Below are 25373 nucleotides of genomic sequence, written 5' to 3'. Positions count from 1 at the left end.
GTGTGACCAACACTTTGGTTTCAGACCATAATATGACTGATGTGCATAAATATGCATAAAGAATATGCCCAGCCCAAAAAAGGCTTACAAGACGCCATTAGTAAGAACAAGACTAGATCAAAACCTCGTATGTTGCTGACCGCATCAGGTCAATGTGCGCTTTTGTGGGCAATGTGTTACAAGGACTGTCCTTATGAGGACGATGACAACGTGTTTGAAAGCAGGTGCGCGCTGCGGATGTAGGTGAGGACAGCAGATGAGCAGCGGAGGAGCAGCGCCGCCTACTCCCCGAACAAAGTATCCAGAGCCGTATAGACAGAGAGTCACTTCAGTGGAGGTCCAATGTACTCCATGATCCACTATTGTTATGTCGCAACTCTTTCTCTCTACGGCTGTGAAAGTACCGTCACTCACTCAGTCACAAACAGACCCGTGTGTAGGGCTGACCCCGGCGGTCAGCCAAAAAGAGACCAGAAACCAAAAATAGAAACATAACAAAAATAATTAAGAAATAAACCTCCGTAATAAAGCTGTAGATCTGCAAATCCACTTATTTGCTTAGCTTAACTTAAATGCTCATTAGCTAAAGTTAGCAGGCTAGCATGCTGAACTTGCATGCTGAACATAATACCTTCTAAACCTCAGCATGTTAGCATTGAAATAATTTGCACACTGGTGTTAGCATTACAATCAGAGTGCTGCAGCACAGCTTCACTGCTAGTGTGGCTGCAGACTCTGAATCCTGTTTATATCTGAGAGAATTGTTCAGTAAAATTCAAAGATAAAGGATGATGTCTGAGCATTTAAAGCTTTTTCAGGAGATTAAAAACATGCAACGAAACAGATTTAATGCAGTTTAAGTCACTCTTTATTTTTTAGCATTTTCCTTAAGGACTTCCAGTCAGTAGTTTAACAAGTTAAACTCAAAGCACTTCGGTAAAAGAAAGGCAAATGAGAATTTCTAATGCACACAGCAGCTCTCGTTATTTTTATCCTGAAGAACTTGTCAGGCTGATGGCGGCGTACCATCTGCAGAAAGCCTCCTCAGCGCTGTGTTTATCACTGCAGCTGAGAAAATATCTGCACTGCCATCGGCCAGGCTGATTGTAAACATCGTAAGTACAAAACTATTTTATAAAAGATTCCTTTTTGTATTGCACCAAAGATTCAGCTCAGCACAGATTCATCTTCACATCTCTGATGCTGAAATAAATTCTGTTAATATTATAATCTATCAAAACTCAAATATTATTCATAAAAAGGTACAGCTGTCCTTCCTCTGGTTAGAAAATCTATGGAATGATATGTAGAAGCACACACATCAGAATTCAGGAAGTAGTATGAACTTTATAACATGTAGTGTTCACTTCAAACTGTTATTTTAAAGGCTCAGCTGTCTGCGAAGGGCTTCTGGATTCAGCTTGCGCAGTGTTGTTCTGTCGGCTCCTCCTGACGACGTCAGTGCTGTTTGGGACGCTCTGGGTCGAACTTGAGGAGCAGGCCGAGGGAGGCGAAGCCGAACAGAAAGGTCTGGACGAACCAGAGGCAGCGGGTGGACGTGTTAGTGATACCTTTGTTACTGCAGAGGCACAGAGACGAGACAAGAACCAGGTCACAGCTGCTCCAGTTATCTGCTCATCTGTTCATTTAATATCCTTCACACTAAAAGCTCAATTCATCTTGACACGTGTCCAAAAAGTGGATGAAAAAATACAGAAACTGAGAGGGTTGATTCTATTTTATTGTATTATAACCTGGGCCCTAATTTAAGATAGTTAGGGATTTAAATGACTAACAGTTACAAAATGTTTGGAATTGCTACAGTAGATGTTCTCTTCAAAGACACCAGACTCCATTAACAAAAACAGTCATTTTACTTCACAGAACTCAGGGGCTGCTGGTCTACAGCGATCTCGATCACTTAGTTTTTTTTTTTGTTATTGTGTGACTTTGATGCTTTAAACAGTAAGTTTGGAACCAACAGAATATTTGTTTAACGGTCAGTAACAATATAAGGCAGCAGTAGAGCAGCAGCTTCTGGTTTCTGTGAGGTAAAATCACTGTTTTTCTAAATGGAGTCTGGTGTGTTTGCAGAGAGCGATGTAACGTCTGTTTGTGGTTAAAACAATCATCTTCCTTCTCTGCAGGGATCCTTTCTGTAATGTTGTCACACACTTAGAATAACAATCTGAGCCTGTCAGTGGAAACAACAAGAACTTTTAGTGGACGACCTTTGATCCATCAAGGATTATGTTGCAGCCATTGCAGCCTGTTTCACTGCTGCAGGTTGAACACATCTACTGGAGACATTCAGAAACTTTTTGCATCTATTTTTACTATTTAGACCCCAAAATATGTAAAATTAGGGCCCAGGTTTAAAAATATTGGACTTGAATCCTTCCTGATGTGTTTCAAACTTACACCAGGCTTCCAAAGACTCCTCTGATAGGTTTTAGTTTACATTTGCTCTACATGTGATAAAAACCCATCAAAATAGGATATATGCCGTTGGAGAATAACTTATTTATTGTTGTCACAGACTTATAATGTCCCAGATGAGAAGTTTTAGAAGGTTTGTTTGTCCTGACATACTTTTAAGGCTTTTGGGAATATAAAACTTTTCTGGAGGCCCACTTTCACCACAGAAGTTAAGGCGAACAAGTTTGTGAAAATTAGATTCCAGCTCCATCTAGTGGACGACCAGGTGTGTTATTCTTACCTGCACACCCTCAGTGCTACATAGGCCTCAAACGCATGGATAGCAAAGGCTGCCCACCACCTGAAACAGACAGAGAAATGTGTTAAACTCCATCAACTGTTTACTCGTGTCAACAAACATTAACTTGATCTTTGAGGGAGTTCTAAATACAGACAGACAGAGAACATGTTGAGACTTCACACCACGGTTTGTTTTCTATGTCACATGACAACCCGAGGGAGGATCAACCGCCTCACAAAAATCCAAAACCAACTAACATTGAATGGTTCCCTCTCATGCCGTCTTATGTGTCACATGACTTAAACAACAACAAACCATCATCTCCTGATTGCTGTCTCAACACATTTTGATGGAGCTACAGCAGTCATGTGACTTAAACGACTCATTAGCAAAGTGGTCTGACAGTGGCGGTGATGTAACGACCTGGGAATGGATTAAAAACATTAATGCTGGAGGTGATTAATGAGTGTATTCAGGTGTGTGAAGGTGCTTTGCACTTCATCTGATCTTCACTGGTGGGGAGGTGATTCCCCCTGGTGGAGCTCTGGCATGTTTGATTTCTTTAATATGTTCAGGAGCCTCATTCAGCAGCAGCTATCAGAAATCGGAAATCTCTTCTTAAAACACAGTCAGACAGTTTCCACAAACATTCAGACATCAAGATAATACTTGTATAATTTTTTATAATTTCAAGTTATCATTTTCACTGTTTTACAAGGCATTGTGATCTTCTTGAAATATAAACACCAACACTTCAGCTGTCTTAGTGTTGATTGGGAACAGTGGCATCCCATAATCAGTGCCTGTTTATAGGTACAAAGGTGACAAAGATCCCTATCCAAGGTCCACTCACACTGTGGCCTTTATGCTGCTGCAGACCGTCGGCTGAGGGCAGAACACATCCTCCAGGACCCCTTCAGTTATTTCCATGGAATAACATGTGCCTCTTGGACGAGCACGGATAAAAGCCTCACATGCATCTTTTTTAGTGTGTTATTTTAAATCCACTCCAGAGGCCATTAGATACAACAGCTTCTGTGCTCTTCACTTCCTGCAGCTTTACCTCCACACGTCAGAACTACTAAAGTTTGTATTTAAAGAGTCTAGACTTCTCTCTGCATCTCTTGTGATTTGCGTGCTTGATTTCTTTGTGCACATTCCTGAAGGGTCAACAATTCCTTGGTTAGAGAACACGTCATTAATCTGACTTTTGTTAGCACCTTTTTCAAGGATGAATTTCAGTAAAGAAGTATAATAGTGAGTAAGCAGGCTCTCCTGATACTGTCCTTTTTCTTCTCAGGATGGAGTCAACATAAAGAGCTCTCCTGTGAGAAAAAGGTGCTTTCAGTTATATTCACTCACCCTTTGTACATGACACCAGCATAGTTATCCACCAGGTATTTGCAGAAGGTGCCGTACAGGCCGAGGTACTCAAAGGGGATTATTTCTGGCATAAACACGATGCACTGTGGAACACAGACGGAGAAGTTCAACACTGACTTATTCAAAATTGTTTAATATGTTTCAAAAATGAACAAAACACAGAATTTCAGAGATTTAAAAACACACTAAGGAAGTGAAAGAACAGTGTGTGTTGAAAACGACCGTCCGATCATTTCACAAAAATTGGAGCGTGCAAAAGAGCTGGGTTTTTCTGCTCTATTTTGATTTGTGGAAATTTTATATCAGAAAAAACCCAGTCATGATGAATGTAAGAAGTCCGATTTTCTGGTAGTTGGCTGGCACTAGTGTCTGCAGAAGTCTGGATGTATTGCTCACAAAGAGCGGCCTTGTTGTGAAACTTACTGAACACTGAAATTGAATTTGATGCAGCTCTGGAGGAGAATCAGTTCTGCATCACGTCAGGTTTTTTAGAGGGTTGGCATTTTAGTTTTAATTATGTGAAACCAAATGATTATATGTGGTTTTTAGGCTCCAAATCTCTCCTCAGATTCAGGCTCTCCTCTAAATGGAAACTCATTTTCCCATCAGTTAATCTGAAACAGAGAGTATCTACAGTTACAGTTTAACTTTTCCAACAAGGGTTGAGGAGCAGTCACACTCACTGCATCCCATACGAATGCATTCAAAATAATAGTAATGAGAATTAACCCCAGTTCATATACAGTATATAAACTGTAAAATACCTTAAAGAAAACAAAAACATTACGAATGTAAATTAGTACATGCATTTCGAAACCACATTTATTAGCTTTACTACGCCACATAAAGTACAAAGAAACACATGATGTAAATTCACAACAGACTAGAGATCATAATAAAATCTAAGTAACATAATGTAGCATTGTTCCATGCTGCTATTGTCCTCTTCTGTTCACCTGTGACAGGTATGTGTCCATGTGTACTGTGACAAAGGGTTTATTGTTGGATGGGCCCCTCTGCTCAGAGGCTGCAGGTTATGTATGGTTTATACACTATAGGTCAAAAGTTTTAGAACACCCCATTTTTTCCAGTTTTTTATTGCAATTCAAGTCGTTCAAGTCCAATGAATAGCTTGAAAGGGTACAAAGCTAAGTGGTGAACTGCCAGAGGTAAAAAAAAAAAAAAGAGGTAAGGTTACCCAAAACTGAAAAATAATGTCCATTTCAGAATTATACAAAAAGGCCTTTTTCAGGGAACACGAAACGGGTTGTTCTGCAGCAATGGAGGTTGATCAAGCCTTGAACGCTGGTGCTACTAATTCTTACAGGTGTTCCAACTTTTCTTGATTACTTACAACCCCCTCTGTCTGTATAAAAGCAGTGTTGGAACACACTGTGGTACCATACCCTCGTGAGCTAGTTGAACAGTATTGTACTGCAGAAAGTAGTGTGTTGCTACAAAAATGGCAAGAAAAAGGCAATTAACAATGGAAGAGAGACAGACCATCACAAGTGTGTTCAGCTGTTATATCTGCCAAAAGTGGCTACTTTGATGAGTCAAACGTTTAGAACACATTTTGGTCTATAAATTGATTCCATGATTTATTTTTTTAAACTCCAATTGCTTATTTGTACTATGCTTTCATTTCAGAGTGCAGTGAGACATTAAACTGAATAATGTTCAATAAAAAACTGGAAAAATTGGGGTAAAAACCTTGACTGGTAGTGTATGTCACTCACCTAAAACCTGAATGTTACAATATAACATATAAACAGTCAAACCTGTTTGTTTATATTTGTTTGTTTTCTTACTACAGTAAGGCCCCTGTATACATTTCTGTGTACGTGGCAACAGGTAGTAAACGTATAATCTGCGACCATCTGAAGGGAGAATTACACGGAATACCATTGAAAAGTTACATGTTGGTACACGATGCCTTACTGCCTAGCGCAGCCACACATTTTAGAACAAACTCTGAACAAATGTATCATTGCTTTGATGAATGGTCAATTCGGCTTATACTTCACTGACCTAGCACCAGCACATTAGCGACAATATTACACGTTAACGCCGGCTTTACTGTCCCTTTTGTGTTAAAAGTTGACCGTTGGTCAGAGAACCGCAGAGCTACTAACTATCTACTACTACTAACTATCATTTTTTTAATGGAGTTTGTTGTTTGTTTTTAAAATAAAAAACAGAGGGTTTCGGGACAAACATTAGCTTAATTTAGCTGCAACACTGGACAGCTAAATGGACTTTGCAGTGTGTGAGTTTGACCTGTGCTCTTACAAAATGACTGAATGAATCCCGATAAGATTAGCTATCAGCTAAACAGTGACCTGACAATGGCATGAGACCATTTTCACGACATATTAAGTTTAAAATTACATTCTAAAAATGGAATACGAAACAGAATATACACTGAGTCAAGTGGCGAATTTATGAATAATAAATGACCCGGAATACATTTTACGCGACACACCACGGTGGCATTTACAAGGAGAAAAATATGAAAGACTTGTCTTTATTGTAATAAAAAAATAACGAAATCTACTTTAATGCACTTACAGTGAAATATCCCACCCCCATTGTCACGGCGACGATCCAGAACAGGCTGGTTCTTTTAAAGTAATCGCATCCATCACTTTTAGCCATTGCTGCTGCTGGTCTGCGCTGGTCCCGCTGTCAAATGTGACCGTGTGCGAACAGCAGCGGGAGGAAAGGTTACTACAGGGCAGGGTGGACGTGTTTGTTTATGGGGGGTATATTACATAACTGAAGAATTAGAAGTTGAAAAAATACTCCATAAAGCACCCTCTCAGGATGGATTATTTTTCAGGTGTTCTCACCATGGAGATTATACAATTATATACCATTATATATATACAAAAATTAAACTGTGTAAAAACCCTGTATTATTACGACACTTCACTGCCATACTACCCCCTTGTGGCTCATTTGTTGAACTTTTACTATGTATATTTTTGTACAAAAGCCATTTAGAGGCACGATTAAAATACACATAGGCACAAATTTAAAACGTGAAAAGAGTTAGTAATTATTAATTACTTATTACAATTTTAGTGACCATGTTATTGAAAATATTTTGTATTTTTTTGCTTCTTTTTTTTTTTTTTTTTGCAAAAGTTTAAATGAATTAAGAAATACATTATAGGCAAGAGAACAAGTCCAATGCCAGTTGACTGACAAGTCATAATAAAAAAAATAGTGAACAATAAAGGGGACAAAAAAATGAATCACAAAAGTAATTTTACAAAAATGAATAATAATAAAAAAAAAAACATTATATAGAGGAAAGTCTAATTTACATATAAAGTTAATTTAATATGGAAAACGAATATATACAGAAATAAATAAACAAATGTATGTAAACATAAATTAAAATGCTTAAAATGATTTTATATTTCATTATTTGTCTTTATATTTGCATATTTACTTATTCTTGTATTTATTTATCTTCATATTTCCTTAATAATACACAGACACCTCCATTTTTACGGCTCTCCTATGACTCCCATGCTGTGTGATAAAAAGCAGATGCATTAAGTGACAGTTGTTGTCTTTTCAGACTTTATCCGGTGGTTCATATAAACACTGTTTACTTACAGATAGTCTGTGATTTGGAGCAGTATTCGGCTGGTTTGGTGTCCTTCATTTAAAGAGACAGCAGACTTTAAACCCCAGCAGTGTTTTGGACTCTGACTTTTCCCACATGAATAAAGAGAATAATCTCATTTTGGACAAGGAGGTATGCAGCTGCGCAAACAGAGGAAAGATACTGGCTTTGGAGAGGATGCGCTTGATCAATATATATTACTTCTTGCTACAAAGAACCCAACTATTCTTAAATATGTGATGCATGATGGCAGAATAAAATGACATGCCTTCCAGTGCTTGTCACTGCAGGATTTTGCCACGAATAATCAGTAATATAGTAACAAATCATTGTTGTGTTTTTAAAACATATATTAATTTATCTTATTCTACAAGGCTTAAACCGAAGCATATACTGTTGCATTGTTCTGGCCAGACCTGATCTTATATTCTGATATATTTTGTATATTAATGTCATATTTCATTTAAAGCTCTTAATGTTCTAAATGCTCTGGTTTAACTGTGAAAAGCCCTTTGAATTGCTCTAGGTATGAATGGTGCCCTATAAAAAAACTTACCTATTTAAAGCCAAACGTGAAAATGAAACCACTTCAAGGATCAGAAATAGAATCGGATTTATTACTGTGCATGTCATTTTTACTTTAGATGGACTTCGCTTCAGTCTGATGCTGCATGAAATACATTTTTTTAAAAAGCAAGAAAACATGTTCCTAAAAAAAACAAACTAGAATAAAAACAGAATAAAATAAGACAGAACGTCTACCTGCAGGCTGATCAAACGAGAGCTCTGTTGATGTGCGTTGATGTGTGATTGACAGCCTGTCAGCCAGCAGCTCTCCTGTTTGGAGGATTAAACTTCACATGAAGAGATAAACTGATCAGGTGACTCTTTACCTTTTGTAATACGCAGATCTCTGCAGCTGCAGGAACAAACCTAACAAAGCTCTTTGTAGTGATTTTGCATTCGCTGAATGGCCTCTGAGCTGAACCAGCGTCGAGTTATCTTTAATCACTCTGTCATTGTATGTTAACTTAAAGCAAAGGTTTAATGATTAGACTCTTCCCATGTTGTTATTTTATCAGATTCATTTCAGATCATGAAGCTTTCGTTATATGAATATCCAGCATTAGTGTGAATCATTATTAGCTTGTGTAGCAGCTGGCACAGTGTTGTGTAAAGCGTCTGATAGGATTTGGATAAAGCACAGAGAGAGTTGGAGCCGTCTCCACACATGGAGACATTGATTGTGCGAGTTATTCCAGATAAAGATAAAAGAAATGTTCTTTTGTTGCATCAGATAAGTGTGATAGACTTCAAGCTGCATTGTTTTCTAATACGCCCACAAATACTGTACGTTTCTGACCTTTGCCCTTTGCACTGTTTCCCTTCAGAGTCAGTGTGTTAGCGTTTCACACTTCATGCTCAGAAAGCATTACACGTGGAGGTCACAGAGGGATACAGGCATCATTAGGAGAGTGTAAATATGTGACACTTTATGTTTAGCTTACTCGTATGTTTTCCTGCAGCATGTCGGAGGTCAAAGGTCACAGCATTTGCATACAGCTCGGTCAAGGCCCGGACATGTCGAACCATCTGACAAGCTTTCCTCTGTTTCTGTCCGTTAATCAGTGAATAATTAGCCGGCTTGTTTTTCCTCCTGTGACAGAGAGAAGCTGCTCCACGTGAGGAAAGAAGACGGGAGCTGCTGATCGGCTTCAGCTGCTTTTACATTCTGTAACACTGATGTTGGTTAATCAGCGTTTATAAAGTGTTTGTGATTCACAAGGACAGAAGTTATGTTTCGATGTACTTATTTAAACGTCTCACTTAATGGTGGATTCTTTTCTTTGACTTACCAGAATGAATGTATTGTGTTCCTTCTGCAGGAAAATAAATGCTTCTCACACAATTCTGTACTTTTTTTAAACTCATGTGGTTATTTTGCACAGATTAGTTTAATAAAATACTTAATAACAGTTAGCAGTAACAGGAGTTAGGAGTAAGTTAGTTTAATGTTCAAACTGAGATTTGTTTATTTGGTCCCCAAATATTTATTATTATTATTATTTTGTCCCCTAAAAAACTCTCACTGTAACTCATTTCTTCATTTACATCTCGCGTTATAAATGTATACATTTTGAATATATGCACTTATATATTTAAATGTATTGAATTTATTGGTAATAATAAAGTTGGTTGCAAAAATGAGACATTTCCCATTTGTTTGGAATATTATTGTTTATATTTATTTGTGATTTGTGAGTTTTTTATGCATTTTAATTGATCTTAAATCACTCTGTGTTATTGTGACTTCTTGTAGAGTTAATATAATATATCATTTTTAGGGCATTAATGCATTCACCCTCTGGTTCTGTCTGAGGTAACAGGTCATGTGTTGGTCAGCCCTGATGAAGAGTCCACATGTGTTGCTCTGCTCTTTGAATGATACAAGAATTATGTATTTTTAATTTCACCTGCAGACAGAAGGCCTTTTTTCTGCATCAGTATACATCAGTGTTTTCATTAAAGTGAACAAAACAAAGCTGTAATCCTTTAAACTTAGAACTTTAAGTTATGTTTGTGCTGACATTTCACATACAGAAATGTAAATGTATATGCATTTATATAAACACAGTAAACACGATCGGCTCTTAAGACTAGAAAGACGTTTCTCTGTGGTTTTGTGCAAAAGCAGAAAAACAGCAGAACTCCAATAATAATTTAAAATAAAAAAACTATTCTGAAATAATATCATTTAAAATATCAACAATAGTTTAAAAACTGGAGACAAAGCATTGATAAAAACATAAAATAACTTTGGGCCTGACTGTAGATTCGATGCGTCACAGAGTGAGCAGCACAAAAACACAAACAGTCACATGTTTGTCGTCTTCACTGAAGTGGTATCGACGAGGCTCTGACACTTTCTTTGTCCTAAAATCATCCTGCAACGGTTCATATTCGCTGTTGACCTTGCCTCCACTTGATGGGGATTAGGTGATAATGAGGAGACGAGTTGGGGGGGGTGTCAGAGTACTTCTACTGTTAACCCCCCATCCTTCAAAGTAAAACAACCCCCCCTCTGCTGTGTCTTTACCATGGCCTTCTGGGGTCTCAGGTGATCAATATAAAGGTACCTGACAGGAGCAGGAGGCACAGTCAGAGAGTCTCACACAGGAGGAACACACTGACACACTGAACACCAGAGGACTATTAGAAATCCATCCGAGCTTCATTCATTCAGCGGCAGACATGTGGAAGGACTCCAGCAACGGTAAGAGACGTTTAAAGGCTGTAAAAGTTCAGGAAAAAAGAAATGTCTTTGTGTTTTACTTCATTTATTCATTATCTGCAAAACACAGTGAAAGACAACCTCTCAACCTGACACATAGGTCGACTAGAATTAGCAAATTTTAGAGCCAGATTGGTGTGGCAGGAGATAATCAGACATGATAACTTAAAAGAAAGCTTCTGCACCAATCAGCACTTTATACTCTCTGATAATCAGCTGGATATCACCACTGTCAAGAGTTTTCTCCTCTTTCACAAACTTGATTTTTACACGCAAACTATAAGGAAAGGCACTTTATTGCACGTATCAGTGTCCATATTCAACATTCTGTATCTGTGCATTGAATTAGTTGCATCTTCTGCTGAGTTAGAGCTGCAGAAGGATATTTATCGAGGACTTACAACAATACATTTGTGCAGAACTTGTGGAGAAATAAGAAAAATGTTTTGTATCCTGTCTGATGTGGAACCTTCTCTCTTGTCCTCCCCTCAGATGATGCCCGACCCTCCAGCAGCGGCTCCTCTCGCAGCGCCAGCCGCAGGAAGAGAACCAGCTTCTCCAAAGAACACGTGGAGCTGCTGCGAGCCACCTTCGAGACCGACCCGTACCCGGGCATCAGCCTCAGAGAGAACCTGTCCCAGACCACCGGCCTGCCGGAGTCACGCATACAGGTACACAGTCACTGCCACATACAGAACGGTCATGTATCTGAGAAGCAGATTTCAGGATGATGTAAAAAAGTTGTTTGGATGCCTTGCACACATGCACACAGTACAAACACTCAGCTGTGTGTTTGTGCTGCGAGGCTTTTTTTCTCTGCAGCCTCTTATCATAAGAAGCTCTGTGTTCAAATGCATCCTGCATACAGTGCAGATAAACTATCACTCTATCACTTCATGTCTTTATCTTGAGAGATGACACAAGCTGTTCGTATCAGCTGACAGATAGACTGTGCACAGCCTGTGACAGCTGAACCCCCGCTGCCGTTTGTTTAGATAATAATTAACAGACGAACGTGTTGCTGTTTTATTTCCTGATTTTAAAGCTCTTTCTTCTATTTCCCTCCAGGTGTGGTTTCAGAACAGAAGAGCTCGCACCCTCAAGTGTAAAGGAGCAAAGAAAGCTCTGTGGCAGTCCGACAGCCCCGTTCACGATGCTCTGCCACAACCTCATGCCAGCAGTGGCCCGACTCAGGGGCCCCCGCCCGCCTATCCAACCCAGGTGAAGGAGGAGATGGAGGAACCTTGCTTCTACGGACAGTGTCCTCCGGCCTACTCCACCATCGAGGAGCACGGACACTACGGCTCCATGTACGGGCTCCAGCAGGGCAGACAGCTCGGGAGCAGCTCCAGCCCTCCTCTGAGGGGCCACTGGTCCCAGCCGGGCACCCTCACCCCCCCTGCCCCCTCTCTGTGGTGCCACTCGCCCCTCGACATGAGAGGCTACGGCTCAAACTTCATGTACCCCGGCTCAGCGGAGCAGCAGATGTACATGCCCGGCTCCACCTCCCACTCCTCCACCCCTGACACGCCTGACTCTGGGTACTGGGAGGCTGGTCTGGAGAACAGCCCCCCACTGGATGGTCAGTACGCCCAGCTGGAGGACTCGTGGAGCGGGGCCGCTCTGGAAGGCCGCAGGGAGTCTGGGTACTCAGCGCTGGTGCAGCACGCCCCTCTGCCCGAGCTGTCCCTGCAGGAGATCCTGGGGGAGCTGAACGAGGACTGGCTGGGAGGGGAGGGCCTGGACAAAATGTCTTTCTGCTGAGGCCTCTGTGAGGAAGATTCACCATGGACAATAATCACATGTATTATTATGATTTCCGTTTTTTGCTCCTGACATGTGTACATGAAAAAAAACTGCTGAAGTATCGAAGAGAAGGTTCCACACACTCCTTTTTTATTTTATTTATTCCACTACAGTTTATCTGAATTAATGTATCACTCATTATTTATAACCTGTATTTATGATTATCTGCACTTTTATATAAATAAACCAGTAGTAATAAAACGTGAAAGTGTTCCTTGTTGTCTTATCCAAGAGTTGATTTTAGGTTAATTTACAACCAATAAGAAGGTCCCAGTTCAGGAGAGCCATGAATTCCTCTGGTATCCAGATGTGACAGATAAAGAAAAGAGAGAAAAGAGAAAAGTAGGTCAAACATTGGGACCAGCAGGGGGCGCCTGGGAGTCAGAGAAGACTTAGAGGGACTTATTCTCCTATTTTCAATGGCTGCCATACACACTGACATCACATACAATCCCTTCACAAATATTACAAATATAACTTTGAAGTCTTTTCATATCATTAACATTTAAAATAAGTTTTTTTTCTAAGAGTAAAAACATTTTAAGGCATAAATATGTCATGGAGCCCAAACTCTGACAACAGTAAAAAATCAATCAGTCAAAGTCGAAAATAAATCCCAAAAAAAACATTTTGGTTCTTAATAAACTTCTAAGTTGTGTAAGCTAGCTAACCTTGTTAGCGTAGCATGCTGGCTGAATTCTACAGCAGCATCACAACACATGGATAATTATCATTACCTGCACTGTCAGGCTTAGCTGCAGCTAAGCAGCTAACTGGAAAAAGATGTTGCTCAGTGTTCGGGCAGTTCAACAACGTTTTCACTTATGTTACCTAGCTAGCCCTTTCAAAGTTAGCCTGCTGGCTAAAATATTTAAAACTACAAGCATGGATGGTGATGTTATGATAAAAGTTAGCTTCAGCTACGTAGCTCACTGGAAAAAGTGTTCCATGGTTTGTTAAGTAAACAGTATTTTCAACTTAGTAAGCTAACTTTGTCAGTGGTGAGTCGAAGGCTAAAATGCCGTAGCTGGTAAATAGGCCTGATGCTAATGTAGGATGTACCACAGGATTATAATTTTAGGATCAGAGAGAAAAGAACAGTTGGTGCTCGAGATGTTTAGCCAACAGTGTTTCAGTAAATGTAAGCTAGCTAAAGAAACAGTTGCTCCTCTAGTGCTCTATAATTTGTTCTCTGGTCAGTTCAGTTTGATGATGAAAATTAGCTTCACATAGCTAGCTGTAAAGGAGTTGTGCTATGTGTGTTTAGTTAAGAGTATTTTCCTTTACTTTAGCTAACTTATTAGTGTGCTGCACCAACACTAGCATTTCAAGCATGGAAATGCTATTCACGATATTCACGATATGATTAGAGGTTAAAGTATAAAGCTTTTCCCTCAAACATCCAAACACATCTTTATCAAACATCCAATGGAAAGATCCAGGACAATACACAGGATGTTCATCTTCAGGCTTGAGCTGGTTCCAAAACAATGTGCTTGTGTTGTTTGTGTTGTTTGGCCTCCTTCCTTCATCCTCAGATGGGAGGAAGGGTGTTGTCCTTTTGTTTTAGTGTCTGGCTCGGGTTCCTGTTCCCAGAAAAAACACACAACATGCCGTGACGCAGGAGGAAATGTCGCAGACTGTTGGCGTCTGACGTGTGGTGGACAGGTGTTTGTACATTAAACAAGACGCTCACAGTAAGGAGTACAGGCAATAAACCAGACTGTTGAGTTAACCCTCAGCCTCTCTTTTCTACAGCTGAAGGGAGTCAGTTGGGGCCAGGTGTGTAGAAGCCTTGATTTTTCATTGTGAAGACCTAAAACTGAAATGTTGGTGCATCTCGTCTCCATATATTTTCCTCTCCTTGTAAAAAATAATATTACTTAATTTGTGTTATATTGCTTTTTTTTTTAAATCACGAAATCAAAGAAAACGGTTTTTTTTACGTTTTCAAATATAATTGGAGCATGAAAACGCTTCCTTTTTTAGGGGAAATTAAAAAATAAATGAAGTTAAAGAACTGAAATTTAGAAGAGATTCGAGGTTATCAGGTCTAACACATTAGCCAACCTTAAACAGCTAATGAAAGCATTCTATAGCTATAGTGTAACACTATAAATAAAATGTAATTAGCAAGAAACAGGCTGATGACAAATGAATACAAAGTCACACAAACCATTGACTGTATAAAGATGCCCGACGCGTCTCCACCTCCCCCCGGAGCAGGCGCTGCCATCTTTTGTATCCAGAGTGTGTGCAGTAGAGATCAGCTGGTGGGCCTTGCCGTGTTGGAGCCCTCAGGTGGGCTCAGTCTGCAGCAGAACAGCTTCTTGTGTCGGTCTGAAGCAGATATTCACTCTTATGGAAAGTTCAATGACTGTAGTGTTAGTGTTAGTTATGTCTCCTCTCGCCGTTCCTCCTCTACTCTGCTACTCGGGAACAGAACGCTGAAGGAGCCCCATTTGTCAACAGAGCTGTCAATCATGAGGTCACGCCCCCTTTTTATAGCATCAAATTAATTAAAAGTAAACTTGTGATAAAAATGAACACTTGGACATAAATCAGCATGATAAGAACTAACTATAAGGACAGAAACCATGTTTGAGAACACACACAGTCAAGCATTAATACTAACTGTAACATTTTACATCATTATTCCCTAAAACAACTTCAAACTGGTTCTAAACTCTACAAGGACAAAAATTGAGTTGTTTTTAAATGCAAGAAGTAAATCTGATCTGTGGATGTGTGGTCATTTTGGCTGCTATTTTAGATTTAGTTGAAAATGTTTATTAGTTTAGTCACATTTTAGTCATTTTTACTCTTTATAGTTTAAGTCTAATCAATAAAAAGTCATTACTTTTAGTCGAAATGTTTTCTCTCTTGAGAATATGGATGTCTGACAGCCGACCTCGAACATTTTAGTCCCGTCTCGCTAGCGTTAACGAAAACAAAACATACGTGTTGTCAGGGTTTTTATTATCAGCCATCTGTTTTTAGCTCGTCAACATTTCATCTTGTCATGGAAAAAAGATCATTGACAAACATCTTTTCTTCATTATTTTTGTGAAGTTTATGAAGTTACATCCCCTTTTTAAAACATCAAATGACTAATTAAAACTAAACTTGTAAACCTGAAATACTGGCCGAATAATGTTGCTATAAAAAAGCTCAACAACAACTCTTTTAACCCATACGACCACAGAGGTCAATCATTTCACGGCCGACAGGAGTGTTTCCTCACGCATGGCCCCGACCGATAGCAGGCAACACATCCTCATACCAACAGGTTAACACCTGACAAACATGAGGAGAACGTGCCGGACTTGTGAAGCAACAGAATTTTGGTTCTGTTCAGCGACCAAAACTACTTGGATAAGTTAGGGGGGAAAATCCGCTTTTGATTTATTTAAGTAACAAACTTCTTTTACAGTAGTCTGATATCCTAGCACAGTACCTGAGCCAGTAAAGGTTGCTGCCTAACTAACAACCTAAACAGGTTCTATTAAGCTCTTGATAAACAAACAGACTTTACTGTGGACAGTTTAGAAAAGTGAATGATCAATAAAGCCTGGGACAAAGAACATTTAAACCAAATTTCATGGTGATGCATTCAACAGTTTCTATCTTAGTAAGTAATTGAAATTAAGCCAGACACACACACACACACACACACACACATACACACACACACGCACACACACGTGTTAAAACTGAAACAGATGACTCAGAGTCAACTGAGGCAACTGTCTATTTCACAATTTCTCTTCAGTCTGTCAACAACTCTGAGTAAAATGAACCTGATGTGTGTGTGTGTGTGTGTGTCTGTGATGTGTACTCGCTGCCATCATGTTCATCTAAAACACACGTGTAAAAGTGTTGTTGATGTTTGTTTTCCATTACGAGAAAACTGATCCAAACATGACCTGACCCTGCGACAGCTCCCACGCTGAAGTGTTGTGGTGTAACTCTTTCCCATTACTCATGCTCTGAAGAAACATTCACGGTTCTTATAAGCTGTTTAAGGAAGAGAATAAAAACAACTGATGATCCATTTTCTGAATCTGATTCTGTGTTTGTCGTTTCTGCAGAGCTGAGAGGAAACAGTTACTGTGGACGGCAACGAAAACAAGTGAACAAAGAAAAAAGGAAACAAATTCAACATTTAGAGAAGCGGCTGTGGCTCAGGGTAAGAGCGGGTCTTTTTCTATTCAATAGGTTGGTGGTTTGATCCTCAGTATTCATGGGGAAAACAATGAACCCCAAGTCCTGTGAGGTTTTCAAAACAAAGCTTATTTGGAAACATCTGACATGTAATGACTTTTGGATGTGCAGCGATGGTCACTTTTCACTCCAAATTCGATATATCATCGAACCTGATGAAATATTAACAGTTCGAACTGTAAGGATGTGATCGAATTCTGAAAGCGCAGCAGTAGACGGGGGATGTTTAAGAAACGATCAAATCGGACTCGCCGCCACGTGACTATGACTTAGCTGTTGTTTCAGAACCATGGACAGTGCTGTGCTGTGCTGTGTGTGTGTGTGTGTGTGTACGGTTACATCAATTAATTTCATTTTATGAAAAAAAATTGCCCCGTCGCAATTTAGCAGCTCATCTAATTTACGATTCTCAAGTCAAGAGTATTTGAAATATTCTTTTGATCAGCGACTTCAACGGAGTGTGTGACTATAAGTCGTTAAACAGTTGTAAGATAGTACTAAGTAGTGTAGTGTTTGTCAGCCACGTCAACTACACGCTGCTGGGTCGTATCCGACATGACATCATGAATACCTCCAGAACGCTGCATGCCAGAGACCGGAGATTAGCGCTCCAGTGCGATCGTGTCCCTTTCAGAAGCTCTGTAATCCAGCCTGAACTGCCGTGTCTGTTTGGAGACTTTGTGAAACAGGCTAGAGTTACCCCTCTTTCCCTGGTTTGTGAAACGGAAACTCAGAGTTTCCCTCATTTCAGGGTTAACAGACAGTTTTCAATAAAGCTGCTTTGTGAAACGGACCCCTGGACATATTCATATTAATATATTCACATATACAGCACGAATCCACCATGAGCAGCGGCGAGAAAAAACGTCCTTTTAACATGCAGAAACCTCGAGCCGCCTGCCTCGACTGGGCAAAAACAACAACAATAAAAATACAATGATTAGAAAAGAAAGAAAGACACAAGGAAAGAAAGAAAGAAAGAAATAATGAAATAAAAAAATAATGAAATTAAAAAATAATAATAATAATAAAATAAAAAAATAATGAAATAAAAAAAAATAAATAATGAAATAATAAATAAATAAATAAATAATGAAAGAAAAAAAGAAAAAAATAATGAAAGAAAAAAGAAAAAAATAATGAAATAAATAAATAAATAATGAACAAAAAAATAAATAATGAAATAAAAAATAAATAAATAATGAAATAAATAAATAATAATAATAGTTGTTTATTTTTGTTTATTATTATTATTATTATAAGGAGGGGGTCTAATCAGATCAGGTTTGTAAGACGTATGATGTAGTTATGTCTGAATGTGGTATTACTTTAACCATAATCATTCTGTCAGACTTGGTAAGGCAGGAACAGATCAATCTGTTTTCTTCTGCTTTCTCGCATGTCTTGATTGTCTGGACTTTAGATTTGGGATGGGCTCTTGTTTCGGTTCACCATGCTGACATACTGGCTTTACATGACGACGATGTCTAGGAAAACGATGTTTTGGGCGTTTGTCGTCATTCACTGAAGGAAGCCCAACATTTCTCAAGTCTTGATACTTCTTCTCCTTGGTGTCTCTAGCAGGACGACGACTTCTCACAGACGAACCACACGGTGAAGCCGGTTTAGATATTTTGGGCGATTATCATTACCCACGGAAGGAGACCCAACAATTCCTATACATGGAGACTTCTTCTTCTTGTGGGTGTCTCCAAAATGAAGCAGAGCCACTGGAGCAGGAGGATAATGCCCAGGCAATCGAGCCACGCGCGGCCACTGGTTTGGTTTTTTTCTGCGATTTTCATTACAAATGTGAGGACGCCCTCTGTTCTTCATGTTGTTGTCCTCTTCTGGTGGGTGTCTTCAAAATGATGAGGAGCCCCTGGGGCAGGAGGGTGATGCTGTGGCAAACAAGTCCTCCATGGCCGCTTGAATTAATTTTTTGAGCCATTGTCATAATCCAAGGAAGGGGACCCGTTGGGGACCTCATATGTGGGGACTTCCTCTTCCTGTCGGTGTCTCCAGAATGAGGTAGAGCCCCCGGAGCAGGAGGATGACGCCGGAGCAAGTGAACCACCTGGGGCCGTCATAATCCGACGAAGGAGATCCAATGTTCCTCAGACATTGGGACTTCCTCTTCTTGGGGGTGTCTCCAAAAACGATGATGAGCCTCTGCAGCAGGGGGATGAGGCTGAGGCGATGGAACCGACCTGGAATGGTTGTTAACATTTCTGGGAGGAAACCCACTCTTTTTCATATAAGGGCTCTTCCTGGTGTTTCTGGAATTACGTTGAGGCCCTGCAGCTGAAGGATGAGGCAGAGGCAATACAAATACCTGTAGAATCAGCGTCTGCGTTAAAACACTAGAAAAACTACTGCTGAGGCAACAAAGATGGAGGATCAGAAATGTCCTCTTCATCCATAGAAGGACACTCAGTGTGCATCTTATCAGAGCACTTCTTGCTAATTAAAAGTAAAAATGAACACTTGGACATAAATCAGCATGATAAGAACTAACTATAATGACAGAAACCATGTTTGAGAAACATTTAGTTGACGTGTATTTTGATTTTATAGTTTGACTCATGTCCCATCTGTTAACATGGAGGAGGCGGGCTTTATGAGCTATACTGCAGCCAGACAGCAGGGGGCGGTAGAGAGGTTTTGGGGAGCTGTCATGTCGACCATCTTTGGAGCCAGTTAAAACTTTTGCTGCAGGGGCGTCAATCTGCTTTCTCTAGCCTGTGCTATCTTGGACACACACTTACATGCACACACCCTCGACCCCTCACCTCTCTGTCTTTCTCTCCCACTTATCACTCACCTTCTAGCAGGGTTGCCTACACGATACCTCCATTGTCCCGTATAGTGACTGCTACTTGCCAGATGGCACAACACAGCCAGTCGCAGATCACGCGCTGATCACTCATGTCAAGGGTGAAGTCACCTGGCTGTCATCAAGTGACAGCGTCCATGAGCCAAGCCGCTGTTAGCCTTTCCTGCTTCAGCGTCCCGACTGTAAAGCACAGGGGAGACTTTATGTTGTTCTGCTCCAGGGCCGAAGCTGTAGCTAGCTTCTGGGCTAACTCCTGTCACTTTAATACACCAGCTGCAAGCAAGACACAGGAGCACGGCTTGAGTCTTGAGGAGTCATAGGCTTTATTATGCACACACAGCATGAACTGTACATTAGTTGTGTTGTTTATAGAGCTACCAATCGCTTCCGTTCTCTCTCACTTGCTCTACCACCCCACTGTCAGCCACTTAGCTCTTTCCAAAACAGAGCTACGTTTCTAGTGTAAGCAGTCATTTTAAACACACACACTGTAACAGGCGTGATAACAGCGTCAGCGTTGAACAAACTGGGGGCGGTCAGGTGTGTGAGTGAGGGTCCTCAGTTGCCCGAGCCTTCAGAGATGAAGGTTAGACGTCACTAAAAATACGACGTGTAATTTAACCGACGCTCCTGAAGGCCTCACGCTCTAATTTAAGATCTCATCTGAGCGCTTTGTGAGAGCTCTGCCACGCTCTCTCCGGTCTGCAGCCTCACGTCCACACGAGATTTATGTTGGTCAGGGACAGGGAGGAAGTGTGTGTGTGTGTGTGTGTGTGTGTGTGTGTGCTCATATGTGTGTACTTTACGATCAGGAAGATAGTAAACTGGAAACTGGAGAGGAGGCGTGGGAGTGAGGAGCGACTGTCTTTGTTCGCTGTTCTTAAAATAGAACAGACGGCCGCTTGATGTGATGAAATACAGTTAAACAGGTTTATTTTCATTTACTGTGAATCAAACACAAACACCGCTGCCTCTCTGCACACAAAGCAAACAGTCTCTTATTTGCAGGCGAATATGCTGACATGCAAAGTGAGCAGAGCCGAATATATGTATCAAGTTATATGAAGCGTCCAGCTTTAAATGAGCTCACAGAAATAGACAGCAGATATTAAATGTCGGCCACGAGGGAAATAAGGTCAGCAGCTCACTAATGAACTCCTGGGCCGAGCTCACCTGCACTACAACATTATAAACCTGCAACACCACATGCACACAGTGTGCGCTCCACAAAATGTCCTCAAAAATAATATAGATTTTATTTAATATAATGACACATGGGACATGAGTCAAACCATAAAATCAGAATACTCAAACATGGTTTCTGTCATTATAGTTAGTTCTTATCATGCTGATTTATGTCCAAGTGTTCATTTTTCTGACTACTTTACTTTTAATTAGTTATTTGAGGCTGTAAAAAGGGGGTGTGGCCTCATGATTGACAGCTCTGTTGACAAATGGGGCGCCTGCAGCGTTCTGTTCCCGAGTAGCAGAGTAGAGGAGGAACGGCGAGAGGAGACGTAACTAACACTAACACTACAGTCATTGAACTTTCCATAAGCGTGAATATCTGCTTCAGACCGACACAAGAAGCTGTTCTGCTGCAGACTGAGCCCACCTGAGGGCTCCAACACGGCAAGGACACCTGAGGGCTCCAACACGCCAAGGACACAAGGTAAAGGTGTGTGTCGGGTAGAGGAAGGGGCGGGACTCTTATTCGTGAAGTTATAGAAGTTGTAAGTATTCACCCTGCCCGTTCAAAGACGCGGATGAACTGCTCGCTGATGAATTAGAAACATATTTTTCTCCCTGAACGCTAACTCACCTGCTCAAAGTAACTAGTGTCTTTATTGTAGTTTAATTTGGTCGTGTGTTTTCTAAATCATGCACGTTTTCCATTGAAGAACATGTTTTATTTAATCGCTAGTGTGCTGTGTATGTTTTGTATGTATGTTTTTTTAAACTGCAGTGTTCTGAGCTCTCAGGGCCACCGTACTTGTGTCTGTGAGGAGAAACAACGGGCTGCTTGTTTGCATTGAGATCAGCACTGACTGGAAGTTCTCTTATCCCCCTTTAATCTAAAGACACACCACTCCCTGTGAATGTAGTGATATCACAGTAATCAGAGTACCCCCTTCAGAGATTCTCCCAGCATGCTTCACTTCTGTCAGCTGACCCCCCCTCCTGTCAGCCCTGTGCAGAGTCTGTCTGCATGCTACACCTCCTCAGGAGTACTACATGTATGAGGTAATTGTTGTTTGGTCATGTGAGCTGCTGCAGCAGCTGTCAAATGTGATGATAGCAGGAGAATCATTGGCCCCGCCCCCTGCAGCTGATTGGACGGCACCCGGCTGTCTAGGGACCATCAGCCAATTAAAGGACACAGAGTTCAGTTTACACCAGGAAACAGAGAAAAGGCTCTAAAAGTAAATCAAGTCAAGAATGAGAATTATTTCTACAGAACATTCAGCATGTGAATGATATTTTATTATACAGGTAATTTGTGTCTAAATTAAATCCTTCATCATTTTGTTGAATAAATGTTCCTGTAACGTGTGACTCAGTGCAACAAAGGTCTCACTGCTATCTTGTTCAGGCAGCTGTATGACTAGGTCATGAACGTGCAATTGGAGAGTAAAACAATATTTTATAACAACATTCATCATGTACAAAACAAACAGGTCATGTAGCTTTGAAATCCAAACTGTCCAACATGTAAGTTGTATTGTTGATTAACTTGTTTCTCAGATCCAAAAACTTTATCTTGACGTTTTATAGGATATGAGATATGAGTAAGTTATAACCTGCTAATATAGTTTAAAACATGCACTTTCCCAGAGGTGGGAAGTAACAAAGTACAAACACTTTTTTCAGGTGTCTGTACTTTACTTGAGTATTTATTTTTCTGACAACGTTTTACTCTTGCATTTGAACACATAAATCTGTACATTCTCAGAACAGGCTCGTTACTTTAGTTTTAATGCATGTGAGGGGAATTATTGGTTATTTTTATTTTGCTCTCTGCACGCTGCCTTCCCAACATCAAGACGGATTTCTTAAAAGCTGTGAAAAATGATCCAGGTGTTCATTTGGGACCTCAGTTAGGTTCAGTCTTTAATTATTTAATAGTCTGAAATTTTGCTTGCAGCAAAACCAGACCGTGTCCAGTGATAATGAACGAAGAACACTATCCTTGTGTGCCGAGGACTTTCTTCTTTTTGCCAAGTTATCTAAAGAGGTATCGTGTATCGCTGAAGTTCAAAATCCTGGTGTTGTTACAACTCTAGAACAAAGTTAATGTTCATTATTGGCAGTATATAGTTTTAGTTAATTTTAAGATAGAATGTTTAAGTTTAATCGTCTTTGAATTATTATTATCATTATTATTATTATCGTGAGGTTTAGTTAGCTTTGAGCAGAAGTGGTCGGTAAAATGTCCTACAGAGGAATACTTTTTACTTTTGGACTGAAGTACAGTCAGAGCCTGTACTTTCTGACTTTTACTTGAGTAAAGGAGTTGAATCAGGACTTCTACTTTTAGCAAAGTCTTTTTTTACACAAGTATCTGTACTAGAATGTGTGTACTTTTGCCACCTCTGCACTATCCACAGAAGTGTGCTATTGCAACTACTGAACATCTATTTCCATTGTTCGTTTAATGAACTGAACGTAACGACTATAAAATGAAGTTCCCGATTGACAGATGCATTTTATGTCAGAATCCAAATCACGACCAGGTTACTTCAGAGAGGCTCTGAACCATAGATCAGTAACTGTATCCATGTAAAGATGATGTAAGTTAAATGTAAAGTTTACATATGTAAGGGAACTGTCTTTGTGTTTTGGTGCATAATAATAAATATAAAAGTTACTTAAGTAAACAGCCGTGTTCCTGCTGTCAAGAAAAGTAAAACAAAACAAATATGTCGGAACATTTCATTAAATACGAACAAAATATTTTATAAAAGTGCAACAAACAGCTGTCTGATGCCATGTTTCTCAGGACCCCCTGAAGTTCCTCTAAGATCGAGTGAGCGTGTGCTGCTCTGTGTGTGTGTGTGTGTGTGTCGGGTTTTATTAAAATGTTTATGGGCGCGCTAATTTAAGCAGACAGCCACACCTGGCCGACAGCTCCTCGGAGGTCACATCTCTGCGCCCCCCCTCCTCCTTTCATAAACACACACCTCCTCCTGTGGCGTCTCCATCTGTATCCTATCTCATAGAACCCATCCATCCCACACACACATACACACACGTACACACACGTACACACACGTACACACACGTACACACACAGCAGTCATGTGATCAGCAGACAGACTTCCCTAAAATTAGCAGCAGCGTGTGTGTGAGAGTCAGACTTCAGTTACAGGTCAGAGTCTAAACAAACACGGACGTGTTTTCTTACATGAGCTGCTCGGTGCCGGCTGAAGTCTCCACCAAGTTTTTAGGGACTAACTGAGATTTATTCTAGGCTGAGACTACAGTACTTATGTTTGTAATGCTTGACCCTACAGGACTGAGGTTCAAACACTTTCAGGAGCATTATGTACCAAACCAAAATGACAAAGCACGACTTTGAGTCCAGACTGTCTTCCTTTGTTCTCCATCAGTCCTCAGCTGATGAGCCTAAATCTGACTGCGTTTAGAAAATGTTGATGTTACTGGTTCTTGCTGCCGTCCCTCCACCCCTCCTGCCCCAGACACAGACATCTAATCTGATCTGGAGGTGTTGTCCCCTCAGCCATGACTTAACTAATCGGCCCGGGCACAGTGTGAATGACTCATGTTGTCCTGAGTGTTTCTGTGCACAGACTGTGAAAACAGATTTCCTGATTGATAAACAACAAAGAAACTATCTGAATCTGGTGTTGTGGACGTCACGTCCAACCGGCCGTCGCTGAAGAAATATAATATTTGAAATTATATTTAAAGTACTGCAACTGTTAAATCGTTGTCATGGTGATGTGCGTATGTAATGGCTGTCGCTTTAAATTAAATTTCATGGCGTTGTTTTGGTTTAAAGTTGAGGGCGTGGGCTACCTAGAAGGCCTTTCAGCACGGCTCTTGTGCACCACCAGGAGCACGTAACACAGCTGGGACTAACTGCTGCAGGAGAGCCTGAATAGATGATGGACTGTATCATTATTGAAGTCTCAAATTTTAACATTCCCATTTTAACTGTCCCCATGATGCTGTTCTGCAGCCAGAAGTGACCATATTTGGATGAGAGGGTGGAACTTGAGCAGATGCTGAACTATCAAAGCTAGTAGGCTAATTCATTATCTTGCTAATTAGAAAGTTACAGGCAGTAGTTCCCACAATTTAAGATTCTATGTGTGGTGGTAGCAGACTGGAGCTGTCGACAACAGAAGCTCAGAAAGCTTGAGGAACATAGCGGACTTGCATGAGTAATGTAGAAGAAGCGATCTTCTCATCACTGTTTTCTCTGCGGGGAAAAGCTAACAATAATCCT

At 40.4% G+C, this 25373-nt stretch overlaps 2 protein-coding genes across 2 annotated transcripts; one reads left to right on the top strand and one right to left on the bottom strand.

Moving 5' to 3' along the window:
* Nucleotides 1-857: 857 nt before the first annotated feature.
* Nucleotides 858-6782, bottom strand: tmem254 (transmembrane protein 254). Its single transcript, XM_069659110.1, has 4 exons — nucleotides 6674-6782; nucleotides 4082-4185; nucleotides 2720-2779; nucleotides 858-1579 (listed from the first exon to the last, which is right to left on the bottom strand). The coding sequence occupies exons 1-4, from the start codon at nucleotides 6758-6760 to the stop codon at nucleotides 1459-1461; spliced, it is 372 nt and encodes a 123-aa protein (XP_069515211.1). The 5' UTR covers nucleotides 6761-6782; the 3' UTR covers nucleotides 858-1458.
* A 4212-nt stretch (nucleotides 6783-10994) lies between these two features.
* On the top strand, nucleotides 10995-12798 carry mxtx1 (mix-type homeobox gene 1). Its single transcript, XM_069659113.1, has 3 exons — nucleotides 10995-11016; nucleotides 11527-11705; nucleotides 12103-12798. Exons 1-3 carry the CDS (start codon nucleotides 10995-10997, stop codon nucleotides 12796-12798), a joined length of 897 nt encoding a protein of 298 aa, XP_069515214.1.
* Nucleotides 12799-25373: the final 12575 nt, after the last annotated feature.

The sequence above is a fragment of the Semicossyphus pulcher genome, unplaced genomic scaffold (assembly GCF_022749685.1).
Source record: "Semicossyphus pulcher isolate SPU_LCO1_2020_fin unplaced genomic scaffold, fSemPul1.0.p SCAF_12, whole genome shotgun sequence".
Lineage (NCBI taxonomy): Eukaryota > Metazoa > Chordata > Actinopteri > Labriformes > Labridae > Semicossyphus > Semicossyphus pulcher.
This window is presented reverse-complemented; position numbering and strand designations above follow the sequence as displayed.

Excerpts from the sequence above, each read along its gene's own strand:
- tmem254 (XM_069659110.1), bottom strand. The coding sequence starts at position 6,760 with ATGGCTAAAAGTGATGGATGCGATTACTTTAAAAGAACCAGCCTGTTC. Across the intron at positions 4,186-6,673 it reads TGGGGGTGGGATATTTCACT|TGCATCGTGTTTATGCCAGA; the intron begins GTAAGTGCATTA and ends TGTGTTCCACAG. Across the intron at positions 1,580-2,719 it reads GTAGCACTGAGGGTGTGCAG|TAACAAAGGTATCACTAACA; the intron begins GTAAGAATAACA and ends GTGCCTCTGCAG.
- mxtx1 (XM_069659113.1), top strand. The coding sequence starts at position 10,995 with ATGTGGAAGGACTCCAGCAACG. Across the intron at positions 11,017-11,526 it reads GTGGAAGGACTCCAGCAACG|ATGATGCCCGACCCTCCAGC; the intron begins GTAAGAGACGTT and ends TCCTCCCCTCAG. Across the intron at positions 11,706-12,102 it reads TGCCGGAGTCACGCATACAG|GTGTGGTTTCAGAACAGAAG; the intron begins GTACACAGTCAC and ends ATTTCCCTCCAG.